General features: G+C 35.8%; 2 protein-coding genes and 1 non-coding gene across 3 annotated transcripts; 2 read left to right on the top strand and 1 right to left on the bottom strand.

Moving 5' to 3' along the window:
- Window positions 1-2779: 2779 nt before the first annotated feature.
- On the bottom strand, window positions 2780-6856 carry LOC147547746 (hydroxyproline O-galactosyltransferase GALT6-like). The gene is made up of 7 exons (XM_086671503.1): window positions 5521-6856; window positions 4862-5094; window positions 4469-4759; window positions 4242-4370; window positions 3983-4156; window positions 3425-3532; window positions 2780-3338 (listed from the first exon to the last, which is right to left on the bottom strand). Exons 1-7 carry the CDS (start codon window positions 6410-6412, stop codon window positions 3129-3131), a joined length of 2037 nt encoding a protein of 678 aa, XP_086527629.1. The 5' UTR covers window positions 6413-6856; the 3' UTR covers window positions 2780-3128.
- Window positions 6857-16851: 9995 nt separating this feature from the next.
- TRNAL-UAG (transfer RNA leucine (anticodon UAG)) lies at window positions 16852-16931 on the top strand. The gene has a single exon. It is a non-coding gene; the product is annotated as a tRNA-Leu (tRNA).
- A 1778-nt stretch (window positions 16932-18709) lies between these two features.
- Window positions 18710-22434, top strand: LOC147547744 (uncharacterized). Its single transcript, XM_086669153.1, has 3 exons — window positions 18710-19776; window positions 19869-19998; window positions 21177-22434. Exons 1-3 carry the CDS (start codon window positions 19644-19646, stop codon window positions 22228-22230), a joined length of 1317 nt encoding a protein of 438 aa, XP_086525279.1. The 5' UTR covers window positions 18710-19643; the 3' UTR covers window positions 22231-22434.
- The last annotated feature ends 3463 nt before the right edge of the window (window positions 22435-25897 follow it).

Below are 25897 nucleotides of genomic sequence, written 5' to 3'. Positions count from 1 at the left end.
GTTTGAGTTTCTTAAACGATTAGTTAAATTATTTGTTTGAAGAAATTCTTTTCTTGACCTCGTTTTGTCAAAAAAAAATTGTTTTTTTTTCTCAAAAATGTTTTTCAACATACATTATTTTCCTATATTATTTTTTTCTGTAACCATTTGTCTTCGAAAAATGATTTTTCTCGAAAAGAGTGATTTTTATTCTCGAAAACAGTATTTTTATAACTAAAATTTTCTGAAAACTGGTTTTTCACGAAAATCGTTATGTTTTCTTTTTCTCCAAAATCGTTCTTCCTTTAAAAAAATGTTCTCGAGAAAAAAAGGTCTTCATGAAACAAATTTTTTAGGAATCGGTTGTCGATAAAAAAAGTTTTTCGAGGAAAAAAAATGGTTTTCTTGAAAAGCAACTTTCAAAAGATTTCGTTCAACACCCAAAACCGCATAACCGTCATACTAGAGAGAGAAAGTGAGATCGTGTTCGTGTTTTCCGGCGAGGGATCTCCCTTCGCCAGATCTTCCTCTTATGCTTTCCTTTTTCCGTTTTCTTTCCCTTTTTCTTTTCTTTAATCGTTGATTGAATGGGATATGGTGGTGGTTTGAGAGGGGATTTAGGCCTCAAATCTGGTGGTGCTTTAGACGCAGGAGTGATGGGGTTTGGATGGTGGTTCGGGGCGGTTCCTGTTTGTAGGTGGAGATGGTTCTGTAGAGAAGTGAAGGAGATGTTCGTATTTTAATGGTGATGGTGGTGGAGTCGTATTTCGGTGGTGGTGGTGGTTGTTGTGTGGGGTATTGGAACAAAGAGGGCTTTAATGGTGGTGGTGGTGGGTTATTTGATCTTTGTGTTGGTTATGGTGGTTTAGTCATGGAGGTGTGTTATTATGGAGGGCTCGGGGCAGTGGTGGTGGTCCGGTGAGAGGATGAATAGGAAGATTATTTAGTTTTTCAATATACTTTGGTAATTGGACGACGACGGTTTTTCCAGTGATGGCGGCAGTTTTCCAGTGACGAAGGTGGTTCTCCGATGACGGAGGCCGTTTTCCGGGGACGACGACGATGGTTGAGAAAAAAGACCCTAAAGGTCGACAAAAAGATCCTAAAGATCGTGAAAAGAGACCCTAAAGGTCTAACAAATACTATAATAATAATAATAAAACCACCGCCGCTAGTCCAATTTCTTTCCCTTTATAAGGCACTTTGCATTTAAAGGTATGTAACTCTCATGAAGTTTTCAGAGGAAAGAAATAAGAATTATCGCCATGTAAAATCGTGATTTTATCACTTATGAATTGAAATGTTTCCCTTGCCTTCAGAAAAAAAAAGATTTCGTTTTGAAGGAAAAAACAGTTTTCGAGAAAAAAAATGACTTTTCGATATCTTCTTTAGGAAAACTATTCTTTTTGGTATTGAAAGAAGATCTTTTGGAGAAAAACAGTTTTCGAAAAAAAACGTTTTTGAAAATCAGTTTTCCTGAAAAAAACGATTTTTGGAAAAAAAAACAAAATAATTTTTTTGTAGAAAAATATGTTTGTATTATTTGATTTATTTTAAGTTTGAAATTTTAGTTTATTAATCCAAAATCCCAGCAAATCTTATGGGGTAGGGTAAGATTTTGGTCCTATACAAATTTTGGATTGAAACATCTTTAGGATACCAGAGTACTAAGATTTTAGGTAACCAGACAAACCAATAATGTATGAGAATTCACTGATACTTCACAAGCGGCTAGGCCTGTAAACGGTAGCTTATCGGATAAGATATAGGCATATTCGTATCCGAATCCGATAAGCTATCCGATATCTAATAATTATCCAACAGATATAAATCAATATCTGAATCCGATAATATCAACGGGTATATATTCGTATCCGAATCCGATAATATCAACGGGTATCGGAGGCATATTCCTATCCGGATCCGATAAGCCATTCGATATCTGATATCTAATAATTATCTGACGGATATAAATCAATATCTGAATCCGATAATATCAAAGATATCAAAAAATATCCGATATCCGAAACTTTAACAAAACTTAATATTTTTTTATTTGATTTTTAGCCATTAGATCTAAATAATGAATCTGAACCATACATTCTATATATTATTATTAATAAATTTTTATTTTTTATATTACTTATCGGCTACGGATACTTATCGGATCGAATACTAGTGTACCGTATCCGATAAGCAGATGCCCAATAAGAAATATCCGACTTCGTATCTGATATCCCAAATTTCTGATATTTTTTTAAATTCGAACACGAATGCGGATAGGATGTTGAATATTCGGATATCCATTGACAGGATTACAAGCGACTGAGTATTTTGGTCCAGAAAAATTAGTTCTCAACTTTGGTCATTTTGGTTTCTTTCCTAACATTTTAGTGAAACTAAGATAAAAATAATTTAGACATATGGGGATTAGTTGTACCTTTACATTTTTCTTGTCTCTACTCTTGATTCATGTTCCATGAAATTTGTCTTAGGCTCCGGCTGGATTTAAGTCAAATCCAACACTTACTTTATAGGGAGATGCTAGAGAGCCCAAATATTTTGGGCATTTTAATGCCCAGCTGATGTGGAATCACTAAAAGACAAGGTTTTTTCAAAGTTTGACTACGGTGGGGACCGCTTTTATTTCTAAATGAGGAAATATGTCACCCTCTAAGTACCAATTTCTAAGTCACTCTATCATTTCCCTACTTTATAAAGATGATATACTCCGGTTCGGGATGATAAATATATAAAGCTCTAAAAGATTCACCATTTTCATTTTGAGTTTGAAACGAAATAAGAAACAAACTGAGGACCTAATTGATTCATTTCCATCTAGTGCTCTATAAATTATAGAATCCAAAGACTTGTTAAAATGTTCTACTAGAATCTGAACTCTATTAACAATCTTCCATTTCCTCATCTTTTCATCCTCCCCTCATCTCAAACATAATCTCAAAAATATAAAAACATTGAAAGGGCGCGAGCACTGCCACATTCAACTTTTTTCTCTCTACCCTAAACCCCCTCAGGATATTGGAATATACACTATTAGGTAGGTTTGCTGCTGTACCTGCAAAACTGATCTCTTCCCATGTTAGGTCATCTGGGATCAGAAAACATCCATTATGTGTACTTTGCCATAATCATCTCATATTACAACACTGAGGTTTTCCAAGATTCTGCAATTTTTCCCACAAGCATATCATCTGTCTCGGGGATTGGTAGTGTGCCGTCAAGTAATCTTCGATGCACCCAAATTGGCAGAATTTTAAGCTGTGTTGATACTCCACCCGTTTTGACGTGTTGTACTGCTCCACCCACATTCCCATGCTCACATCTTCCATTTTGAAAAGCTGTAACAAGATGCACTTATCAAATCATATTCCGGCATCTTTCTATCGAAATTAAATAGACGGGTAAATGAAACAATCAAACTTACTCTTAATTTCTGTTTTTCGAAGTCGGATACAATGAATTCTGCAATGTCCGATGATAATACGTAACCTGGTCCATTTGCATAGGGTGGGTAGTCTTCCTCAGGCCATTCCTGGAAACCCCCCAAAAGAAAAAATGGAAGTGAGTAGTTTTCTAGAAACACCAAACCTTTTTTCCAATTCCGCCGGACAGTAGATTTATTATTGTGTGAAAACCATATCTTAGTTTACCATATAACTAATATACGGGGAGCAGATCATCATTCGTCTTTTATAATCAAAGATGAACGTCCGGTTTCAACTCTAAAGCACCGACTTTTATCATGGAAAAAAAAGAGTGGTAGAGTCTGACAGGTTACTTAAGGGGTCTGCAGGTAAAGGTAACACCTACTAACAACAGATAACAACATCTGGAGTCGAGGACCACACAGAACCAAGAAGAAGCATGTTTTACCTAAAGTGAGAATAAAGCCCGGAAGCACGAAACCCGACGCATTCACCCTAGGCTTTTGACCAAATACGATTTGTTTAAATAAATACAAGGTTTGGAGATCATTTCGTACCTCATATGTCACAGCCCATTTACCATTACGCAAGGGCTTGTGGTAGAAATTGATGTTTCCGACATAAAGGCTCTTATCCTCAGGAACTTTCTTCACCTCTTCAATCACTGCATCGACTCTGACGAATGTGTCATCGTCACACTTCATGACGTATTTTGCAGAAACTGTACGAACCTAAAGGTGCGCAAGAAATAAAAATGAATACCCTAACACAAAGCTTATCGGTGTATTTAACGTTTAATCAAAATTGACCACTCACCCCATATTCACAAATCGCTACAGTCTTCAAAACTACAAGGTCATAGCTATCCATGAAAGGCACTATAACAATATCCCCAAAGAACTCTGCTTCTTTCTTAAGTTCCACATTTACTTCGGCCCTTCCATTCTGTTCAAGAAAACCAAAACATTATGCACAAATCTAGTCTGGAAGTAAGAAGAAAGCTTCTCTTGGAAATGACATTTGCAATTCAGGTCCGAACTTACTAGTGCTACAAAGAACCGTGCAACCACATTTGATGATTTTACGTGTTCAGACTGCATCCAAGATTTCCTCACAGCCATTCTCTCCGCAAAGTGGTTTCCTGCAGATAAGACTCCGATGAAAAGTTCAACTGGTTCATCGGGAAGAGATGGAGCCTTCCATTTACTTGACATATCAAGATGTCTTTGTGGGTCATAACTTGGATGAGATGTGGGTAATGAAGCAGCAAATATCGAATGCACATCAATATCTCCATTCAGAGATAATCCAGTTGCATCCTCAAGAACAAAACCCTGTTAACATCGATGGTGAAACATAAAAAAAAGGAGATTGATTACGTTCCTTTTTTATTTTCAGTTGTTGTAAAAACTAATTAGGTCCAATGAGATACTCACGGTGCGATAAGGGAATGATGTGACATGCCTGCCGTCGACACTGACATGATAACCTTCTAAGCCAGCACTAAGGGTAAGAACAAACAACTTATCCTCAGCAAACGGGTACGGCCAATCGAATGTAACCTTCCTCGTGCGGCCTATCAGACGGCTTAGCCACCATGTTGCCTTTGACTCCTCCGTGCGATTGTCGTCATCACGGATCCACTTCTCGCATTTCACCTGTCCATCAACTGCAAAATTCAATGAATTCCCCAGTCGGCATGAAGAAACGATTCCAATATCTAATGACAAAAACAAGCTAATATTACACAAAACAAAACGTCATTTCAACTATGTGTTTTCTTTTGCACAACCCATCAAGAGACAAATAATAGTTTCACCTAGAGACAGACATCCTTGACATCTTAATCCCATGGAGATCAATAAATTCACTAAAGGCAGAAATTATACTATAACTATGATATCTTCAAGCTGCATTATGCTAAAAGAAAACAGTTACTTATACAAGAACTTCCTATCGTTAAAACCCAAAACAAAAGTTGGTTCCTTTTTTTTGTGTAACAATTGAAATCCAACAACAATGAACAGGCAGCTAAAAAATTCAAATCAAACAACAAACAAGGAATAAAAAACAATGAACATTAAAAGTAACATACCAGTTTCTTCATCAGCTTTAGATTTCCATCCTTCACATCTAAGACCAGAACCCCATTGCATTCTATAACAAGTATTCTGCTCAATAACAGGCTTTCCACTCCAATCTCCTTTCAACCTAGGATTAAAATGGAGAATTCTAGGTGGGTCTTCCCCATCAACAGTTTTCAATCCTTGTAACTCCATCATAAACTGAGAAACCATAACTGGTTCAGACCCATCTTTCACAAGTGCTATCTTTGGATCTTTCTCAGGATGAGCAACATAAGGTTTACCTACAACTGTAATATGTGATCCTAATGTTAGCCCACAAGGAAGTATCATAATTTTGTTTTTGCCATTGAATTCTGATCCAGATAGAGAAATTGAGTGTGGGCATGACTCTGATAAATTCTCTTTCTTCTTCTCTTTCTCATTAACCCTAACTTTACCTGATTCTAAATCATCCCAAAACTTCTTACCTAATTTCCATGCATCTTTTGCAGATTTTTGTAGTTCAGAAAACCCATCTTTACTACTAGAATTGTAAATACTCTCCTGAAAAATCAACCCAGATAGGGTTTTGTATTCTCTCATATTCCTAACTGGAAATCTTCTCTTCTGAGTAGGTTGTTGAAATGAACTTTGAGAAACCCTATATGACATTTTTGTAGGTTGAATTGGGGATTCTTTTTCTTCAATTTCTTCTTCACTTTCAAGCTGAAAAGGACGATTTAATGCTTCATTTAAAAACCCATTAAAATTCTCACCAGTAACAACACTAAAACCACTTCTAAACACAAATGGAATTTCTAAACTCATCATTATTAGATACAGAAATCCAACACCCATTAAAATCTGAATCGATCTTTGTCTTGTTAGATACATAAATCCATCTATCTTTGCTTTCTTCATCTTCAATCAAAGACGAAGGAAGAAGATTGAAAAGGAAAAAAACTTGAATTTCCCTAACCCTAAACAATAAATTCACTTTCGATTCGTTTAATTAAAGAAACAACTCAAAACTCCACCTTCTTAAATAAGAAGGATTTAAGGGGGTTACTGTTTTTGGGTATTGAAATTCAGTTTAACTAGTACTTAAATTAATGAATAAAGAAACGAAATTGTAACCCTAGAATCCTAGATCGAGAGAGAGGAGAGAGAAAGTAAGAAATAAAGAAGATGGAAAAATTAGGTCATCAGCTCAAAGAAGAAGAAGAATGAAGAAAACCGTTTTAATTCTTCCATAACTGGACAGGGTTAATTGATTTTTGGCCCCCATATGATACTATCTTTCCATTTTGGACCCCATAAATATCCGATGAACCATTTTCAACCCCTAACTAACATTTCTGTTACGAGGGGAGTTTGCAAATTTTTATTCCGGTTTTACCGTTCCTTTGTAACGAATTCTTATCCTCTTTCCTTCTCTCATAAATCTGATTTTATACACTTTATGACCCTAAGTCATGCGAAACCAACTGCAAAGTTTAAGCACATGAATATGCGTAGAGAAGAAACTTATATGGATTTCCAAATAACATCGAGCGAAACAGGAACAACACAATTTGAGTACCAAATGTCTTTACCACGTGAATCATAGTATGTAAAAACATCCTGAGAAGTAAGAGGAGCCAATTTCCTTGATAGGGTGTCGAGAGGGTTAGAGTGCATCGTTCTTGGACCTTGCCATATTGGGGGGCGAGCCAACTATGAACTACCAACTTGAGATTCGAACGACTTTGCTCCCTCGTCCTAGTATGTAAAAGAATGCTCAGTTGTGGACCTCGCCTAAATTCTTTGTAAGGGAGAATTAGGGGGTCTAATCGTACGAGGATCTTGTCACAGCACGAGGCATTATCGGCAAATCAGGTTATTTGAGAATGCAACCCGAAATTGGCAAGAAGACTAATTGGGTCTAAAGACCACTCCACAAGCGTTCCACCCTGCGCAATTTCCCTAGTTGTATGGCCAAATCAAAAAGCGAAAGACCGACAAGATTGGTACAAAAGTATATACAACTTAGGGGCCCAAAATTCACGTTGGACAATCATAGGGGCTAAAACTGGAGTTAACCTAAATAGAAACTTCAAAAAATTGATGAAAACGAAAGCCAATTCAAAACTAGCATCTTCCCTTCAAATTGACGTCATCATTACATCGTGACCGTTGCTTCTCCTGATAATTTCCTTTAACGTAAATATCGAGGAAATCTAGCGGTTTTATCTAGGTCTGACGTCAATATGTCAGTTTCTAGAGAGAGAATATCTAGTGTTGCGTAATTATCTGTAATATGATCTAACGGCTAGGCGTCGCTGTGTATGTTAATTCAGATATACATTAAGATACCGAAGTTTATAGATTAATGTGCTGGAAAAATATGCCACGCGTCGTTTTTAAAGATGACAAGTTAGTTAAATCAAAATTAGTGGACCGACACTTTTTATATTTGGGATTTTGCGGCTTTTGAGAACTTGGTTAAAAGATACTCTAGTAAAAAATCAAACAAAATAATTTTGGAAGCGCGTCTAAAGGCGCCCCAAAATTGCTGTGGGCACCTCCCTAAAAAGGGTAGACCACGATCAAACCCGACAATTACAGGCAGCTTCCGTTCGGAGTGACCAGTCCGAGGCCTAAAAAATGGTCTCGGACTGGCCCAGTCCGAACATACTCGGACTATCCAGCCTAGGGTGGGATTTTGGCACGTGGCCCCGTACCCGCCCACGTCGTTCAAAATCCGCCCGACCGATATATGTTTAATGGACGAAAGCGGGTAAGGGGGCCTAACCGGTGTACCGCCCGATCCGCTCGTTTAGGTTGTTCGTTTCCTCCTCCGTAATACCCACACATAATAAATATGAACCATTAAATGTTTAAAGTAAGATGGTAGTGTTAAATTAGGTTAAGCTATGACATATAACCCTCGAAATAAGAAGAAGTACAACCCTTTTCTTTCCTCTTCTCTTCGACTTTCTTCCAGTCATGACTCTTCTGGTTTTTAATGGCAAAATCCTAACTCTTAATTATAATCGATGCTTCCATCTCTTTTGATTCTTCTCTGAGGAGCTTCTTTCTAATTGGCGATTCTTTATCTCAGTGTTTCTAATTTTGTTGTTATTGTTAACTAAGTTAATGAACTTGGTGACTTTTTTTTTTGACAAACTACGATGTATACTTGTTACCCGCCAGAATGGTAACCGACATGTCCGGCTAAAAAAATGGACACGGACGGACACTTTTACAGAGAATACCGAAATACCCGTCTGTTTTGTTAGGTTGCCCGAACGGAAAAATTTGAGTTGCGTCCGTTCTGCGCGGACCAGATGGGTAGTTGTCCGTGCATGGACCGCCTGTCTGGACCGTGTCCCATCCCTAGTCCAGTCCGAGTGAATTCGCATATTTCAATCGGAGTCCAAAACTAAGTTTTGCCTCGCTAGGGTTTTGTTTTTTTGGTTACAAGAGGATTTCTGTCTTCGAAGAGGTTTTGAAGATAATTCTAGGGTCTTTTGTGTTTTCAAAGTTTTGAAGATGATTTCTAGGATTTTAGATGGTTTCAAAGTTTTGTTTCTAGGGTTTTTTTTTTATTGCTTTAAAGCTTTGGAGAAGATTTTTAGGGTGGGTTCATATTTCTTGTTCATTTTTTGAGTTTACCCATTGCAAAAAATTTCTTGTTGATTGAAGAAGAAACAAAAAGAAGAAAGTAAAGAGAGAAAGAAGAACGACAGGTGGGGGTGCTTGCGGGAGGCGCTCAAGCAAATTTTGGAGGCGACTCCTCTTCGTAGGTGCCTACAACAGTTTTAGTAGGCATCTATAGAAGCTCCCAATAATTTTCATGTGTTTTTTTTTTTCTATTTAATTATGGAGATAAGAAGGGCGACCAACTTGGCCTAAATCATTTCTGGTTTTGTATTCCATCGAAAATCACAATTCGATTGTACTTTAATGCAATACGAATGCTCATAACGTATTGTGATAAAATACATAACTTGATGAGATTCCCAAGTGAGAAGAATATAAATATTCGAAACAAGACCTAACGTTAATTATAAATCTATTTTTTGAGATGTTATTATCTGAAACTACAATTAATTCACACATTCGTGTACTTTTTCTTTTCCCGCCTCTAACCGCATACATATTGTATTTTCACAGATTGCTTTTCCTTTGATTATGTTTTATTTTTTGATATCTGGGATTTTGTAACGATTCGAGTCCTACCTCGCTTATCAATCACAAAAAAAAAATTAGTAAATCTTTTAGGTCGCGGATTTTGGGGAATAAAGAAAAATCTCCGAAACATAAAGACTAAGTGAATCAAGATAGACTCAGGGGACATATTTATGTGCAACCCAAAAATTCACTTGATCGAATTTCACCCCCTAATCTTCATCTTCTCATCACTGTCACCAACACAATTTCCTACACCATATCGACCACAAACCACCATAGCCACTCTCTTTTCTTCTTTCTTATACATTCTTTGTATCTCTCTTGCTCGTTTTCTCTCTCCCTCTTTATCTCTCTATATTGCTCATCCCTCTCTTATTGAATTTATGTCTATTGGCTTCTCTCTCTCACTTGATCTCGGCTGAGATTTAATCATCATCACTATTCAACAGATCTTTCTTCAATGAAGGAGTTTCCTTAAGAAGAACTTGAGCAACACAATATCACTAACTTGCATTCTCTGAATCCGATCTCTTCTCTTCTTTAAGAACTTCAAGTATCTTCTTAAACTCATCACTCTTCCGCTCCAATACCTCTAGATTATCATCATCATCAACTTTCTCAACACTATTTGAATTCTCGACGTCCCTCTTAAACTCCATTTCCTTTCTTTCTCTTTCAGTAGCTTGTTTCCACATTTTAATATACCCAACTCCAGCCTAATTTCATAACACTTCTAATTCCTCTATTTTCTCATGTTCGTGTCGATTTTGAAACGAAGAGGAAATGGAATTTTTTCTTCTGAGAAGGAAAGATAAAATTACTTAGGTTTTCCCTGGTACAAGCACTAACCTGAATCGCCATTAATCTATGAAGAAGATCAACTTGGTGAGGTACGCGTGATTTTAGAGAGAGAAAAAAGAAATGGAAAATTGAGTGAGGTTTTGAAGGAAGTGAAAATCAAAAGGAAGAGGAATTAGGGATTCCTTGATTTTGTCATTTACAAGGGAAAATGTTTGTTTTGATTTGAAGGAAGGTTTCAAATGCTTTTGAGAAGGAGAGGTTCTCTCTCTAAAACTTGATAAGAAGAAGAGGAACAAGTGAGGGAGTAGGTAAAATTTTCTCCACCAAATAAATAGAGTTTAGATTTGGAGGGATGAGAGAGGCCGAGAGAGATAGATTTAGAGAGAGACGACCAACATAGATGGAGAGAATAAAAGAGAAAAGGCAGCAATAGGGGTGGTGGTGGTGGTGGTGAAGATTAAGGGGCAAAGTTCGATGAAGTGAATATTTGGACTGAACAATAAATATGTCCCTTAAGTCTATCCTGATTGACTCAACCTTTATGTCCCGAAGATTTTTCTTTATTCTCCAAAGGGGCGACCATTCTTTAACATCATATACCAAGTTAGACTTTGCAAAAAGCATAAAAGGATATTACTAACGAGAATCCTGGTCAAATTTGTACGTAACTTCCATCAAAAGACTACTACTTTTCAAAAATACACGATGGCGCAATTTAATTCGACAATGACTATAACAATGACAAATTGACAAGTCATTCGATGTTGAACAGTTCCATCGAAAAATCAACCTATAAGTTGAAACTATTATTATATTTGTATGTCACTAGATTTATTTTTGAAAGAGTAAGTTTACAACTCCTATTTCTTAATATATACAGTATATATATCACTTTGTCTTTCCAACAAAATAAGGACTAGTCTAAAATGCCTAGAAGCTCCTAAACTTCTTTTCCCTTGAAGGCCTTCATAGTTTATGGCCTTATAATAAGAAACAAGTTGGTGTCTGGTCAAAATCATTAACTTGATGCCAAAAGAATGAGTCTATTTCAAATCACCAGAGAATACCGTTGGGGAAAAGTATGTGATTATTGCGTTTGAATTTTGTTGACAAGCCAGAGTTTGTGCTGTTGGAAATGTCTTCAAAGCCTCATTCTCAAATCTCTTTCTTGGAAGTTGAAAAAAAAAGTCACTCCAAAGTTGTAGGCTCAAGTTTTACCAACATAGTAGAAGGGTTAGATAATTGATAGAAATAGGTTTTAAAAAACTATCGTATCACACGCCTCGAGGCGAGACGGTCCCGAGGCGCCTCAAGGCGTACGTTTTTGTAGGTCAGAAAAAAATGCATTATTTTTAGTCATCTTCTTCTACTTTCTTGTTGGTTGATGGCTTGCTGCAACAAGTCAGACTCTCTCTACTTCTTTAGTCATCTTTTATCTCTTCTACTTTTTGGCAAGTGCTTCTCTCTCTACAATTTTGAGTCCCTGACTTCTACTTTTACAACTACTACTGCTGCTAGCCTGCTACATGTACCACCTTCTATCTCTTCTTCTACTTTTACAAGGAATACTTTCTAGTTTTACTATTTTTCAAGTTTTAATATATTTTATGGTATTTAAGTACGAAAACTTGTTATAATATATTTTTACATAGTTGATGTCATTATCTTTAGCAATTTTCTTTTTCGTATTTCATGCATCGAGGCGTGCCTCGAGGCACCGCCTCGCCTTGTGAGAGCAAACCGCCTTGAGGCGTAAAATCGTATTTTCAAACCTATAGAATAAATGAGAATAGAATGTACCTAAGGGTCGAATACTGTAATACACTTACACTTAATAATAATATCTTTTTGTGTTGTTTTATTTTTGTGTATTAGCTATTGTTTAAGGTGTGTACTTCAATTTTAATTTGGATCATGAGTCTTTTTTTTTTTCTTGCTGAAGGTGGATCATGAGTCTTCAGTCCATTCCAAGGTCTAAAAAATAGGCCCAACATCCATACCAAGAAACAAATGGACTGGATGTCCTTTGGCATAAAATTCCGATTTTACCTTTTTCCTCGCAATACAAGGTGTACAATCATATTTACAATGAGTAAAGACATATTACATTTTGTGTTGACAAAATTTTAGATGCAGCGGAATTTAAAAGAAGACTAAAACTGAATTAAAAGAACAAAATAAATAAAAGAAATACGATAAACTTTGATTATTAGTCTTTGAAAAGGTGAATAACAATGACATACTTGACTTACTTTTATAGGAACTTGAACACTTTTAGACAGACTCGAAGACTTCTGAATAAATAAAACACTCAAACTTAAAAACTCCTAAACCTAGACCTAGGAAATACTCAAACATAGAAACTCTTAAATTTAGACCTAATAGACTCGGTCGTGAGGCTCGTTAGTTCTCTCGGCCGTGAGGCCCGTTAGTTCTCTCGGCCCTGAGGCCCATTGCCTTGGCCGAACAACCCAGTATAATCCGCATCAATGTATATCTTGTTTTGCAACCAATTAATCTTCATTAACATGTTTGTTCTTCAATATGTGTTCTCCATATTTACACAGAGGGATGGAAAAAATTGCGGAAAACTGAACAATTATGAGGTTTACTTCATCAGTCCAATCACATGTAATGAAAGTAATGAATTTTTCTAATACATTACAAATTGACTAAATAAACTCATCTCGAAATAATTGAACCTTAGAAAACCCCGACACTAGTGCATGATAAAGAATTAATAGAAAATGTATTATGTAAAACACATGATTTAGGAAGAAAACTCTAAAAATGAATCTGGTAATTTCGATCACGGGATTTGTATCGGAATCAATCTCGTTTTAGATGAAGAACATGATCAAAACAAAATTCACTTTGGATGAAGTACATGAAAAAAACAAGTCTCAATTTAATACTACTAATATTTCGATCTATACATACACGTATTAGATTCGTATACTCGTTTGATGAAGATGATGCGAATAACAAATGACCACTTAGAAGAACTTTAATTGCAAGCTCCCATCCAAGAATGAAAAAAAGAAAGAGAAAATTAAAGGGAGAGAAAGCTACAAACATTAACTTTTTTACTATTTTTATTAGTATTTATAAAGGTCGCGACTTTGGGGAATAACAAAATGTCTCCGGAGAATAAAGACTAAGTCAATCGAGATTGACATAAGGAACATATTTATTTTCTAGTCCAAAAATAAATCTGATTGTTTTGTAGTCCTTAATATTCATCTTCACCTTCACGCAAAATTCCCTCCTTCAACCACTACAATAATTTTCGACAACCACCATAATTTCCGGCCACCAGGCCACCACCATTTTTTACTCTCTCCCCCTCCTTCCTTCTCACACTTATGGTGGTGAAAACAATGATTAAGAGACACCACACATTTAATTTACAACAGTTTCTTCCTCTTTCTTTCTCTAGCCTCTAAAACGTTTTTTTACAAAAATCTAGGATGAGTTTAGTTTCTGTAAAGAGAGAATATGAGAACTTAAGGGAGCAATGGAGAATAGGAATTTAGGGTTGGTTTAGATTTTGTTACCAGAGAGAATCTAGGAATGGGGGTCGGTAACATTTAGGGTTTTCATCGTTTTCTGGGTTACTAAAGAGAATCTTGTCCTCAATCCTCTTCCATTCAACGTTCTTGGGTATTACATTAGGGCTATTGTGTTTAGAGAGATAAAGTGGAGAGAGATACTAAATGGGTAGAGCACTCAACGTTTTTGGGTATTCCATTAGGGTTACTGTTTTTGGAGAGAGAAAAAGTGGAGAGAGAGATTAAATAGGTAGAAGAAAAAGTTGAATGGAAGTGGATTGAGAACCAGATCATTCATCAAGTAACTTTCTCTAACAGAAAACAATGGATTGCTTAAGAAAGCTTAAGAATTTTCATTGTTATGTGATGTTGAAGTCGACTTATTATTTTCTGTAGTGCTTTATCAGATATTTTGGAGTAAGGTGAGTGAGAGAAGATGAAGGGAGAGGGGAAGAGAAAAAAATGATGGTGTGGCCGGAAATTATGGTGGTGGTAGGTATTGAGGTAAAGATGAAGATTAAGAACTGAAAAACAATCAAATTTATTTTTGGACTAAAAAATAAATATGTTTCCTAAGTCAATTTGAATTGACAAAATCTTTATTCCCCGGAGATTTTTCTTTATTCCCTAAAGCCGCGGCCTTTGTAAAAGATGGTATGAGAAACACAAAACTTCCATTTTAACTTTTTACCTACTATTTTTTTTTATGAGATAAACTTTTCACCAACTAGGAAAATTATTTTGAACTTTTTTACAGTAAAACTAGAACTATAAGTCGGGGACTAAAAATGGAGATTTTGACATTAACCCCCACATTTATATCGATATTGGGACTACACCCCCGTTTTTTGAAACTTGATTTACACTCTCACATGGGCGGAAAATGTGAACTTCTAGTTAAATGTTAGTTGTGTGAATCACACATGTGAATCAGGACAAAAATACCATTATGTATGATTTTGACATTGACCCCTACTTTTATATCGATATTAGGACTACACCCCCATTTTTTAAACTTTTGATTTATACTCTCACGTGGACGATAAATGTTAATTTCTGGATAAATGTCAGCCGTGGGAATCTCACATGTGAATCAGGACAAAAATGCGTTTATATACATTTTAATTTCCATCTTAATACCTTCTTCTTTTTTCTTCCATTAATCAACTTCATCAACCACATACAACTATTCGCTTCATCAACTGCCGCCACCATCATCATCATCGTCGTCGTCATCTTCTTCGACCTACACAACAATCGCGCCAATCTTAATCTTCACAAACTGTTTGAACTAATTTTCTTGATAATGAATCTTATAATCTTCATCATCTCTAAGTCTATCATTATCAACACTACCCAGATAATGATTTTGCAAAATTTTGTGAAAAGAGGTATCAACAACTTATATATCCTAAAATGGATAAATGGAGTCATCCCATTTCAAAAACATATACCGAAGTATGAACAACTTGTACATCCCAAAATGGAGTCACCTCTTTAAAAACAAATGGACCAGAATGAACTTGTCTTAAAATCATGGCGATCTTCGACTATTGCAACCATCACCACTATCATCATCATCATCACCATTTCATCATCTTCTTAATCAACTCTTAAATTTGATTTCTTTTATGAGCTGACCTCTAACTCAATTAGCTCTAATCAACCAAAGAAGGTATACAACTTTGATCACTGACTGAACTCCTTAAGGTTGATGATGGTTGTGATAATGGCTAAAGATTGTGCTGGTGGCTGTGTAGGGATGTTGGGAGTCGATGAAAGGGAATGGTTGTCTGTGGTTGATGAAGTTGATTAATAGAATAAAGAAGAAGAAGGTATTGAGAAAGAAATTAAAATGTAAATAAGAGTATTTTTGTCTTGATTCACATGTGCGATTCACGACTGAAATTAAACTAGAAACTAACGTTGTCCGTCCACTTAGGGGTATAAATCAAAAGTCTTTAAAAATAAGGGTGTAGTCCTAATATCGATATGAAAGTGGGGGTCAATGTCAAAATCATACATAAGGACATTTATGTCCTGAACTAACATTTAATTAGAAGTTAACGTTTTTCGTCTATGTAGGAGAATAAGTCAAAAGTTTTAATAAAGCATGAGTGTAGTCCTAATATCGGTATAAAGTAGGGTCAATGCCAAAATCTAAAAACAATATTAGTGTGGATATTTATTATAATTTTCTCCTTCATTTTTATTTTTCTTTATATTTCACAGTTGGCGGGTGCCACTTTTTTCTAAAAAGAATATAGTTTAGGGTAAAGGAATTCTGTATTCAATTTTTTTTGGTAAAGATATCTTTATCCAATCCTTGTCTTATTCCTTTTGGGGTTCATCTCACATGCTCTTTTTTAAGTGCTTTGCAAATTGCACACATATAATAGTGTATACAACAATTAAAACTTGAGCTTTTTCTAGACTCTTTGTTTTTCACAAATACTTTTTTCAATTATAAAGTATAAATTGTAAAATATAGAGTTTTATTGATTTGTTTTTCACATTTAAAAGTAATCTCACTCTAACCCCACCCAAATACGTTTAAGCTTTGCTTGAGTCAATGAATTTGGCTATGAGCATTTCGTGGTCCACTTTGAAATTTAGCGTTTGAAGAACTAGGCCCCTGTTAAGAAAGAATTTAAATCTTGAACTGAAAGTTGTTTTTTTCCTACCGAATAGTATTGCTCTACTTTTTTTCTTTTTTATTATTGTTTCTTACTAGACCCTAAAAATCAATTGAAATTGTTGACTAATTCATTTGTGAACTAATTTATCTTCCTAATAGATAATATGAAAGATATTCAGTAGATATATCACCAAGACAGTTTGGCCGAGTGGTCTAAGGCGCCAGATTTAGGCTCTGGTCCGAAAGGGCGTGGGTTCAAATCCCACAGCTGTCAATTTTGTTCTTTGTTTGTTTTGCTTTCAGAGCTTTTCTCTTGGGCCTGGAAAAGTTTCAATATGGGCTTTCGGAACTAATTTGGGTTCTCTACGTAGGCCAAAGAAACTCAAGTAATGTGACCCCTCTTACCTCTCTCTAAGTCACCATTTGCCAGTGGTGGGGGCTTTGAGGCAACCTAGAAAGTCTCTGGCGCATCTAAGATTCGGGTGGGAAAATCTTGGATATAGTTCAACCTTTTCTTTCCCTCACGTTTTTACCGGCAAGTCTTCCAAAAAAAAAAAAATTTATCTTCCTCCTCTCATCCTACCGGCCATATGTAACCAACACATAAATAGAAAGCTCAACCATGGCTCTTGGGATTCCGGCAAGGAGAGTTGTAAATTGTTTTTGGGGCCCCTATAACATAACCACATTTTGAGAAGGGTTTACCAATATAAGCGTTCCCATGGCAATAAATTGTGTGGCCTATAGAATCTCCCTTTCTAAAAAGACCATCTCAAACCCTTCCAACAACTCTACGATGAAGGGAGTGATTCCTTCACCGAAATCTCTTATTCTTTGAAGGAGAATTCTAGTTGTTTTCTTAGTATTGGTATTTTGATTCGGGGGGGGATTAGTTTGATTTGAGTTTCCGTTAATCATCTTGCATCTCTTTCTTCATGTTCAGATCTTCTATGGCTTTCTTGTTTTTCTTTCTAAGGTGATCAAATCTCAAGAGAAGTATAAATCAGATCTGGAAGTAAATCTCAACGATGAGATTATTGAGAAAGAGAAGGTCAATAGTGGCTTTAATTCGTTACAGTATTGTTTGATTTGGCTAGAACAATGATGAGAAAAAAGAGCACCCAAAAGAAGATTGGCCGATATCTTATTAAATCAAGAGGACGCCATCTTATTCACTCGACAACCTATGTTTGGTTCATCGTTTCTACATATATTTAAGTATAATATGGTTTAAGACCTTTAGGGTTTTCTTATTTGTGATATTTAAGATTTTTTCATTTTGTGACGTTTAGGGTCTTTTCATTTTGTCATTGCAATATTGTACTCCTTTAAACTTCATGTTGTAATTTACTTTTGTAAGACTCGTATTATAATTTACTTTTGCAAGTCTCATGTTGTATTCAAAGGAGTCAAAACTATCAAAACCATGTAAAATGTATTGGGTTTAATTCCTACATACGAATGAAAATTCTTTTTTAACTTAAAAAAGAAAAATAAAAACGGCAAGATATGGAAGCAAAAGTTAAAAGGTCACAAAAGTACTTTATCAAAATCCTTAGTAGTTTGATATGAAATCCTTAGTTGAGTCCAATGAAGTGCACCATGCCACCATGTTTTCCGGCCAACAAGTTAAGTCCATGCCACCAATCCAACTTGTCCCTCATAGCATCTCTGACGCAAAACTCAATCTTAGAATTCAGAGTGCCACATAAGATTTTCTGAAGTTTTCTTAAAAAATCACCTCCAATGCAAAACTCAACTAAAATCTCAAAAATGATGTGTCGACGGTGAAATAGAGATATCTCAAGTGGACACTCTATTTCTAGAGTGTCCTCTTGAGATATCTCTATTTGTCCAACTCATCAATATTTAAATTTCAACCAATTTAAATCAAGTCTTCGTATTTCCAGAATAACTAATTATTATTTTTTTTACAAAAATAACCATGTCACATAAATAAAATAAAACAGTTTAGAGTTTTGCATTGGAGACATACAAGAATTGATGACCTCTATTTTCGCTACTTAGGAGTGAGAATCTCAATTGGAACTCGACAAATCAGACGAATAGGGATTTTTTCGAGTTTTGCATTGGAGATGCTCTTACGTTTTACTCTAGACAGCGAGCAACCTAAGTGCTATTTCATTCCGTTTCCAAGAATGTGACCCCCTTTACCCACCGAGGGTCGCGTAATGGGTGTCAATAACATGCTACAAATTTCAATACAATCTTGAGGATCTTTACCCACCAAGGGTTGCATAATGGTTGTCGATAAAATGCTACAGATTTTAATACAATCTTGAGGATCATCCTCCTCCACCACCATTATACTCGGGGCGAGTCCGGCCATTTAAGAGGCCCCAAACGGAGTTAAAAGTTGGACCGTATGCATTACAAAAGGGAAGTCTACAGTTACGTAGTCTCGGACAACATAATCGTACCGTCAAAGAATTAGAGAGGAGTTTCTTCTTCTTGGGACACAAGCAGATACCCCAGCTGATGCTAAAAATCTAAAATGGAAGAATCATATTGGTTGGTACAAGGGTTCACTAGTGTTGCAAATTGTGATGCCTAATGAAGCACTTGCTTTTGTACTCACAGAAATGCCCCAAGTAATTTGCATAAAAAATTAGAAGTGAACATAACCAAATAATTCACCCTACTTGAACCTGAATCAATCCTCTTAAACCCCCTAATCATCTTAGGTGTGTGGAGAGAGAGTGAGTTAGCTAGAGAGAGAAAGAATGAATTTGATATATTTCATGAATTTCATCTCAAACCGTTTTTTAGAAAGTTAAAATGAAGAATTAAATTTCATGCTTTTCTTGCCTCCACACTTGTTAAATGCTTAAACCCATCTCTCCCTTCCTCCATAGAACCTCTAATATTAAGTTTCATCACCTCACAATCTCTCTCTCATCATCATCATCTTCTTCTTCCTCTGTTTTTCTTTCACTCTGTTTTTTTTTTCTCTCAAGAACTCAAAATGGGTAGGCCTCCTTGTTGTGATAAATCAAATGTCAAGAGAGGTCTATGGACAGAAGAAGAAGATGCTAAGATACTCGCTTACGTATCGAGACATGGGACGGGTAATTGGACTGCTGTTCCGAAAAAAGCAGGTGAAATTCTTGTTTGAGTTCTCTATTTTCTGTTGATTAACAGTTTTTGAAGATTAAATAGAATGATTTTTGTTGTGATTTTATGTATGCAGGTCTTAAAAGATGTGGGAAGAGTTGTAGATTAAGATGGACAAATTATCTGAGGCCTGATCTCAAGCATGACAATTTTACTCCTCAAGAAGAAGAGTTAATTATTAGGCTTCATGCAACCATAGGAAGCAGGTATCTTTCTCTCAACCTCTCTTCTTTTGTTTCTCACACCAAAATAAATTTTGTGGGATTTTAGACTAATGTTATTTGGCCGGAATTTTGGGACAGACTAGGTACCCAAAGCTTATGTGGCCGACTCCCATCAGTGAAGTAATTTTCTCTCTACATGACCGACCAATGAGAACCGATCACATCATTATCTGGCTTGTAGGAGACCGCAAATTTCAGACCAAATAACATTTTTATTATTTTTTAAAATTGTTTCATCATATGATATAAGCATCATTTACTTCATATGACATAACTCAAAAGTACACTAGAATGATGGAAAGATGACAACAACTCCAAGGCAGATTTTTCTTTCATAAAAAGATCTATTAATTTTTCAGACTTCAAATTTTTATTTAAGGTTAGTACGGATTGTCTCCACAGTTGCAAGCATTTGCACGATCCACGCGGGTTTGCACCTGGAGCCTAAGTTCTAAAAAATGTATACATGTCTTTTGTAACCACGAAAACGGACACTACCAAAATAAGGTCATTAATGACAGTCTGAAAAATCTCTAAACCCAAAAATATCATTCATATGACTATTTGGTACGGTTAGACATTTGTCGCGATTATCACCATCATGAAAGATATTTGTAATGGACGGTTTGGCATATATCGCGATGACCGGCATCGTGAAAAATATAATCCTAGATGACTAACCTTTAAAAGTCATGAGAACTCTTCTCCAGTTTCACTTGCACCTATACAACTACTTGGAGCCTAATCAGAAATTTCGGTGCGGGTATATGGGTCGCACTCTTGCTAAACTCCTATCACAGAAGAGGGTCAACCAAAATTTGTTGGTAACTAACCCACAAGCTCCTTCACATGAGAGAGGACACACAACTGCTAGGATACAATCCTATATGCAATGAAATGCTTTCATTGACGACGTATAGCGATGATATTATCAGGCCGTCAAAAAAATTTCACAGTCGGTAGTATTTTCTTTAGCAACGATTGTTAAGATTGTAGGCAACCAACTTGAATTTATTAGCGACGTCTTTTTTTTTTGTACTTTTAACTACACTTTGAACCTTGACATAAAAGATCTTGTGCTGTAAGTGAGTTGCTCTCTCTCTCTCTCTCTCTCCCTCTCTTCTCTCTATCCATCTACATTGTTTGTTCTTGTTTTGCAGGTGGTCATTAATAGCAAACCAACTACCTGGAAGAACAGATAATGATGTAAAAAATTTCTGGAACACTAAACTAAGAAAAAAACTATTTGAAATGGGAATTGATCCAGTTACTCATAAACCCTTTTCTCAAATCCTTGCTGATTATGGAAACATAGGTGGATTACCAAATAAAACCACTAGATTTGGTTCTCTTAATCGAGATTTAAGAAACGCATTCATGTCTTCTTCTTCATCATCATCATCAAAACCAGAACAAAATTCATCATCTTCTTCATCTCTATTTCCATCAATATTAGATTCCAATACTCAAATGGGTTTGATTTCATCAAAATTATCAGTAAAAATGGAACCCATTCAAGAAATTTCCTTAAACAATAACAATAATAATAATAATTCTTCATCATCATCATCTTGGGATCTTTTAACTCAACTTCAAGCTATTCAATTAGTTACAGCTGAAGCTTCAAATCAACCTAATAATTTCTTTCATGAAGGTTCTTCTTCATCAAATTCCTCTGCTTCTTCTTCTTCTAATGCTAATAATAATAACAATCTCATGATTATGAATCAAATTAGCTGTACTAATCAACAATCTAATATGATTCAAACTCCTTCTTCTCCATTTAGTTGGAGTGAATTTCTTCATGAAGATATATTTCTTCCTAATTCTGATCAACATCAACAACAACAACAACAACAACAACAACAACAACAACAACAGCAACAAGAACAGGGGAAAGAAGATTTTCAATGGATTTCATCATCAATTTCTGAATCTTCTGAAATTCAAACAAAGAATGAAGAAATTAAGAATGGGAATCAAATTAAAAACCAGGGTTTTGATGGAATTACAAATGTGGGGGGTAGTTTTGATTATATGGGTCATCCTCAACAATCAACAGGTTATTATCCATTGATGAATGGTACTAGTCAAGTAGCAACTGTTATTGGATCATCTTCATCTTCTGATAATTCCTTTATTGAAGGGATTTTGGATCAGGATAATGAGATGTTGATGTGGGAATTCCCTAATCTTTTTGATGATCCAATTTAGTATTTCTTCATTTACTAATTTTGATTAAGAAGTTTAGGGAGATTAGTTAATGTTAAAAAACACATAGAGTTTGGAAGTAATTGTTGTTTTATGATTAACTAGTAGATGTTTAATGGAGTTTATCTTGTATGGGATGTTTAGATCTGCACTTCATCAATTTGTGGTGATAATGTTCAATGCTAATTTGTCTTCCTTGTGGGAAAAGTTAAATTTTTTTATTTAGTGATAATAGGGGAGATGAACCGAAAACAATGAATATCAATATTAAACGTGATTCAGTTGAAGATCCTGACATAATCTCAACGCACATTTACGGAAAAACCATTAATGGATTTATTATGATAGATGATCTGAAAAATGGTAATCAGTTAACTAAGGTTAATGAGTCAAGAAAAGACCGAAAGTCCACGGGTCAACCCGCGTCATGTTAACAGGGAGGTTGAATCTGAAGGTGGTCTGCCACTCAAACCCAGAATTCGGGGGTCCATATGATTATCCTAGGCGCCTTAAGACCTACCCAGACTCAAATACAAGCAAGTCTGCCCTATGATTTAGGAGAAACTAGGGGGCCTACGTCAATAGGGCCGATACTTCAATCCAAAAACATGGGAGTGGAAACGTGTCTAATGTTTACAAATTTAATCTTGAATCCTATAAAAATTCTCGGTCTCCGAAGTTCTTAAGTATTTAATTGACTTGGGCTTTAAGAGTCTTTCAAGGAAGAAACATCTTCTAAAGAATCTACAAATTCGAAAAATATATCTATTATCCTTAAACAAGGGAACTCTTAAATTACAGTTAAGAATATCTCTTATTTGCTAAATACAGTTAAGAGTATGCACGTTATATATGTGTGGATAGCTCACTTATAACTTTGAGTACTTTAGTTCTTGTTTGCATTTATCTTTCAAATAAAACCAGATCGCAAAATAAATCATCTTATCAAATTTAGATTATTGTTTTTGTGGCTGAAACACATAAATTGGATACACAGACTTCCATTAAGATCTCTTTCTCTTAGATGGAAAATTACACATAGAATGGACTCAAATTCACATTATTAAAAAACAAACAAACACTAGTCCAGAAGTGGTTTCCTTAAGAAATACACACCTTTGTCTAAGGGTGGGATTTTGATCTAGAAACCCGGAACTCGCCCACTACTGCTCGAGTCCGAAGGGTCCATGACCGTCCGATGTTCGAATCGGTCCGTACCCACCCGACTGAAAGAGCTTAAGCAGACGGACGCGGGCATAGGTCCTTACCCGGTGATCCGGCGGAGTCCGCCCGCTTATATAGTCCGCCCGACCGAACCCGTCCATGTCCGTCCGTTTATCCTATCCGTTATACCCGTTCCCCTATATGATTGATTTTAAGCCTTTGGATTTGTAAGTTTAGCTACAACCGTTAGGTTTTAAGAGTAAAAATATATAGCCTTAAAAATCATTTTTCTTAATCTTGTCTTCGTCTTTGTACTTCTCTAGTCTCTCTCTCCTCCAAAATCTCAATATCTCATGAGTAACTTTAGAATCCACAATACACCGATCGTAATCGGTTTTTTGTTTGGAAGACGACTACGATCTACGTATGTCGTGATATTTGGCATTTGATACATCATAGATGTGATAAGCTCGATAACCGCCCACTCAAACACTAACAAGACCGGGCCTATAGCCCAACAACATTATTTATTCCCTCATAATCCTAATTCAAATAACCAAAGATTTCACCTTCTCTAGGATTCGAACCTGGGACCTCCAAGGATTTCTGGAGTTTATGTCAACACCTTGGAACCACTTGGGCTACCAATTGTTGACGAGTTTATAAAGTTGTATTTAGCTATTAATAGTTTTAATTCAAATAAAAATTTCTTATTTATTCATTAGTAACCGGGGTCCGACCGACCGGTACCCGGTTTGCCCGACTATCAAACGGTCACGGACGGGTACTTTGTTGGAGAAAAATCCGAAATGTCCGTCCGTTTTGTTTGGATATCCGAGTGGACACTAAGGACTTTTGCCCGTTCCGCCCGAACCGGTTGAGTTAGTGTCCGTTTCCCTCCCGTCCGGACCGATTCCCACCCCTACCTTTGTCTCTATTCTAATTCGGGAGTGCTACAATGACAAAATCTTTGACACGATGACTCATTTTTACTAAAAGACAAAAGTTTTTCAAAGTCTAACTTTGATCTTGACCGTTCTTTTACCCGTGTGACTCGTCGTGTCAAGGATCTTGTCAAAGATTATTCGTACACTTAGCATTTCCCATTCTAATTAGTCTTGACAGGGTAATTACCCATTTTTAATCACTCAAAACTAGAAGTACAACTAAATAATTTTAGCAAATATCATTAAAAAAATGAAATTAATAGAGGAATAAATAAAAGAAGAAAATACAAACCTAAAATGTGGGAGTTAAGAGTAGTTTTCTAAAGACAAGGCAAACCACAAACACAAAAGAAGAAAAAACACCACTAATAACTAAAAGCTGTTAGAAAGTTTGTTAAATAAATTGAAAGAAGCTAAAAACCAATCTTGAATAGAATGAGAGAATATCACACAAGAGAGAAAGTGATTTTTGATCAATCGAATGACATCGTTGCAGAGATCATCAATTTCATTCAGAAGGCAAGGGTCTTCCGGTCTAATTTGGGAAGATCGACGTCAAGTTCTTGAAGTTAAAAAAACATCTTCTTCATCTTCGACCGCACGAAATTCAGCTGTTGTTGTTGGTGACCAAGAAACCATTAATACACCACACCATGATTCTTCTTCTTCTCCATCTGAATTGACTCAGACTAATCAATCTTCATCTGAAAAGCCTCAAAGGTGTGCAATTTCTGCAGTGTTCAAAAAATGTATAGGATCTTCACCAAAATCCTCATAGAACTTGTTATAGCTGTTTTTTCTCTTTTCTGTACAAAAATTTGTATGTTTCTTCTTCTTGGGCTTAGGGAGCATTTTGGTTTGATTATGTTCTCTTGTGGTGATGTTTGAGTAAGTAACTTGAATGGTTTTTTATGACAACCTCTAACCCATTATCTAAATTTGATTTGTCTAATTTCTTATTTTGGGTGGGTAAATTTTGGATCTCGAAATCACTTCTTCTTCATGTCGATGAAATTTTGGATCTCGAAATCACTTCTTCTTCATGTCGATAAAAAATTGTCTTCAAATTAACATTGGCGACAAACCTTCAGAAACAGAAAAAGTTTCTTCTGCTTCCTCCTCTCCTCCTACCACAAGCACTACTGGCCGACCACTACCACCACCATTTCTCTTTTTTTTCCATTTCTCTTTTTTTTCTCTCCTTCTGCTCAAACTCTCTGAAGCTTCCATAGAAATTTTTCAGAAAGGAGCGAAGGGAAGGTGAGGGAGAAATAGAAGAAAACAGGTAGTGTGGTGGTTGCCGGTGATAGTGATTGATGGAGAAATTAAATTTCAAAATATGATGGCCGATATGATTAAAATATTTATATTTCTTTGCCTACAGAAATTTCCACCGCAACCAAAATTTTATTCGTTAGTCGTCTCAAAAAGAAGGGAACTTTCTCTTATCTAAAATTTGGTGGATAACAGAAAGTTGAAGAAGATAAGTGACTGAATTCATGTAAAATGCTAGACCGTTTCGAACCAATATGATATTCTTTTCTGAATTTAACTTAAAA

The sequence above is a fragment of the Eschscholzia californica genome, unplaced genomic scaffold (assembly GCF_041429995.1).
Source record: "Eschscholzia californica isolate CP2 unplaced genomic scaffold, dmEscCali1.0.p SCAF_3, whole genome shotgun sequence".
Classification (NCBI taxonomy): domain Eukaryota; kingdom Viridiplantae; phylum Streptophyta; class Magnoliopsida; order Ranunculales; family Papaveraceae; genus Eschscholzia; species Eschscholzia californica.
This window is presented reverse-complemented; position numbering and strand designations above follow the sequence as displayed.

Bases quoted from the DNA above. Each gene is read 5' to 3' on its own strand.
- LOC147547746 (XM_086671503.1), bottom strand. From the start codon at position 6,412: ATGAAGAAAGCAAAGATAGATGGATTTATGTATCTAACAAGACAAAGA. The intron at 5,095-5,520 runs GTATGTTACTTT...TGAATTTTGCAG, and splicing joins TAAAGCTGATGAAGAAACTG to TTGATGGACAGGTGAAATGC. The intron at 3,533-3,982 runs GTACGAAATGAT...GGGGGTTTCCAG, and splicing joins AATGGGCTGTGACATATGAG to GAATGGCCTGAGGAAGACTA.
- LOC147547744 (XM_086669153.1), top strand. From the start codon at position 19,644: ATGGGTAGGCCTCCTTGTTGTGATAAATCAAATGTCAAGAGAGGTCTA. The intron at 19,777-19,868 runs GTGAAATTCTTG...TTATGTATGCAG, and splicing joins TGCTGTTCCGAAAAAAGCAG to GTCTTAAAAGATGTGGGAAG. The intron at 19,999-21,176 runs GTATCTTTCTCT...CTTGTTTTGCAG, and splicing joins CATGCAACCATAGGAAGCAG to GTGGTCATTAATAGCAAACC.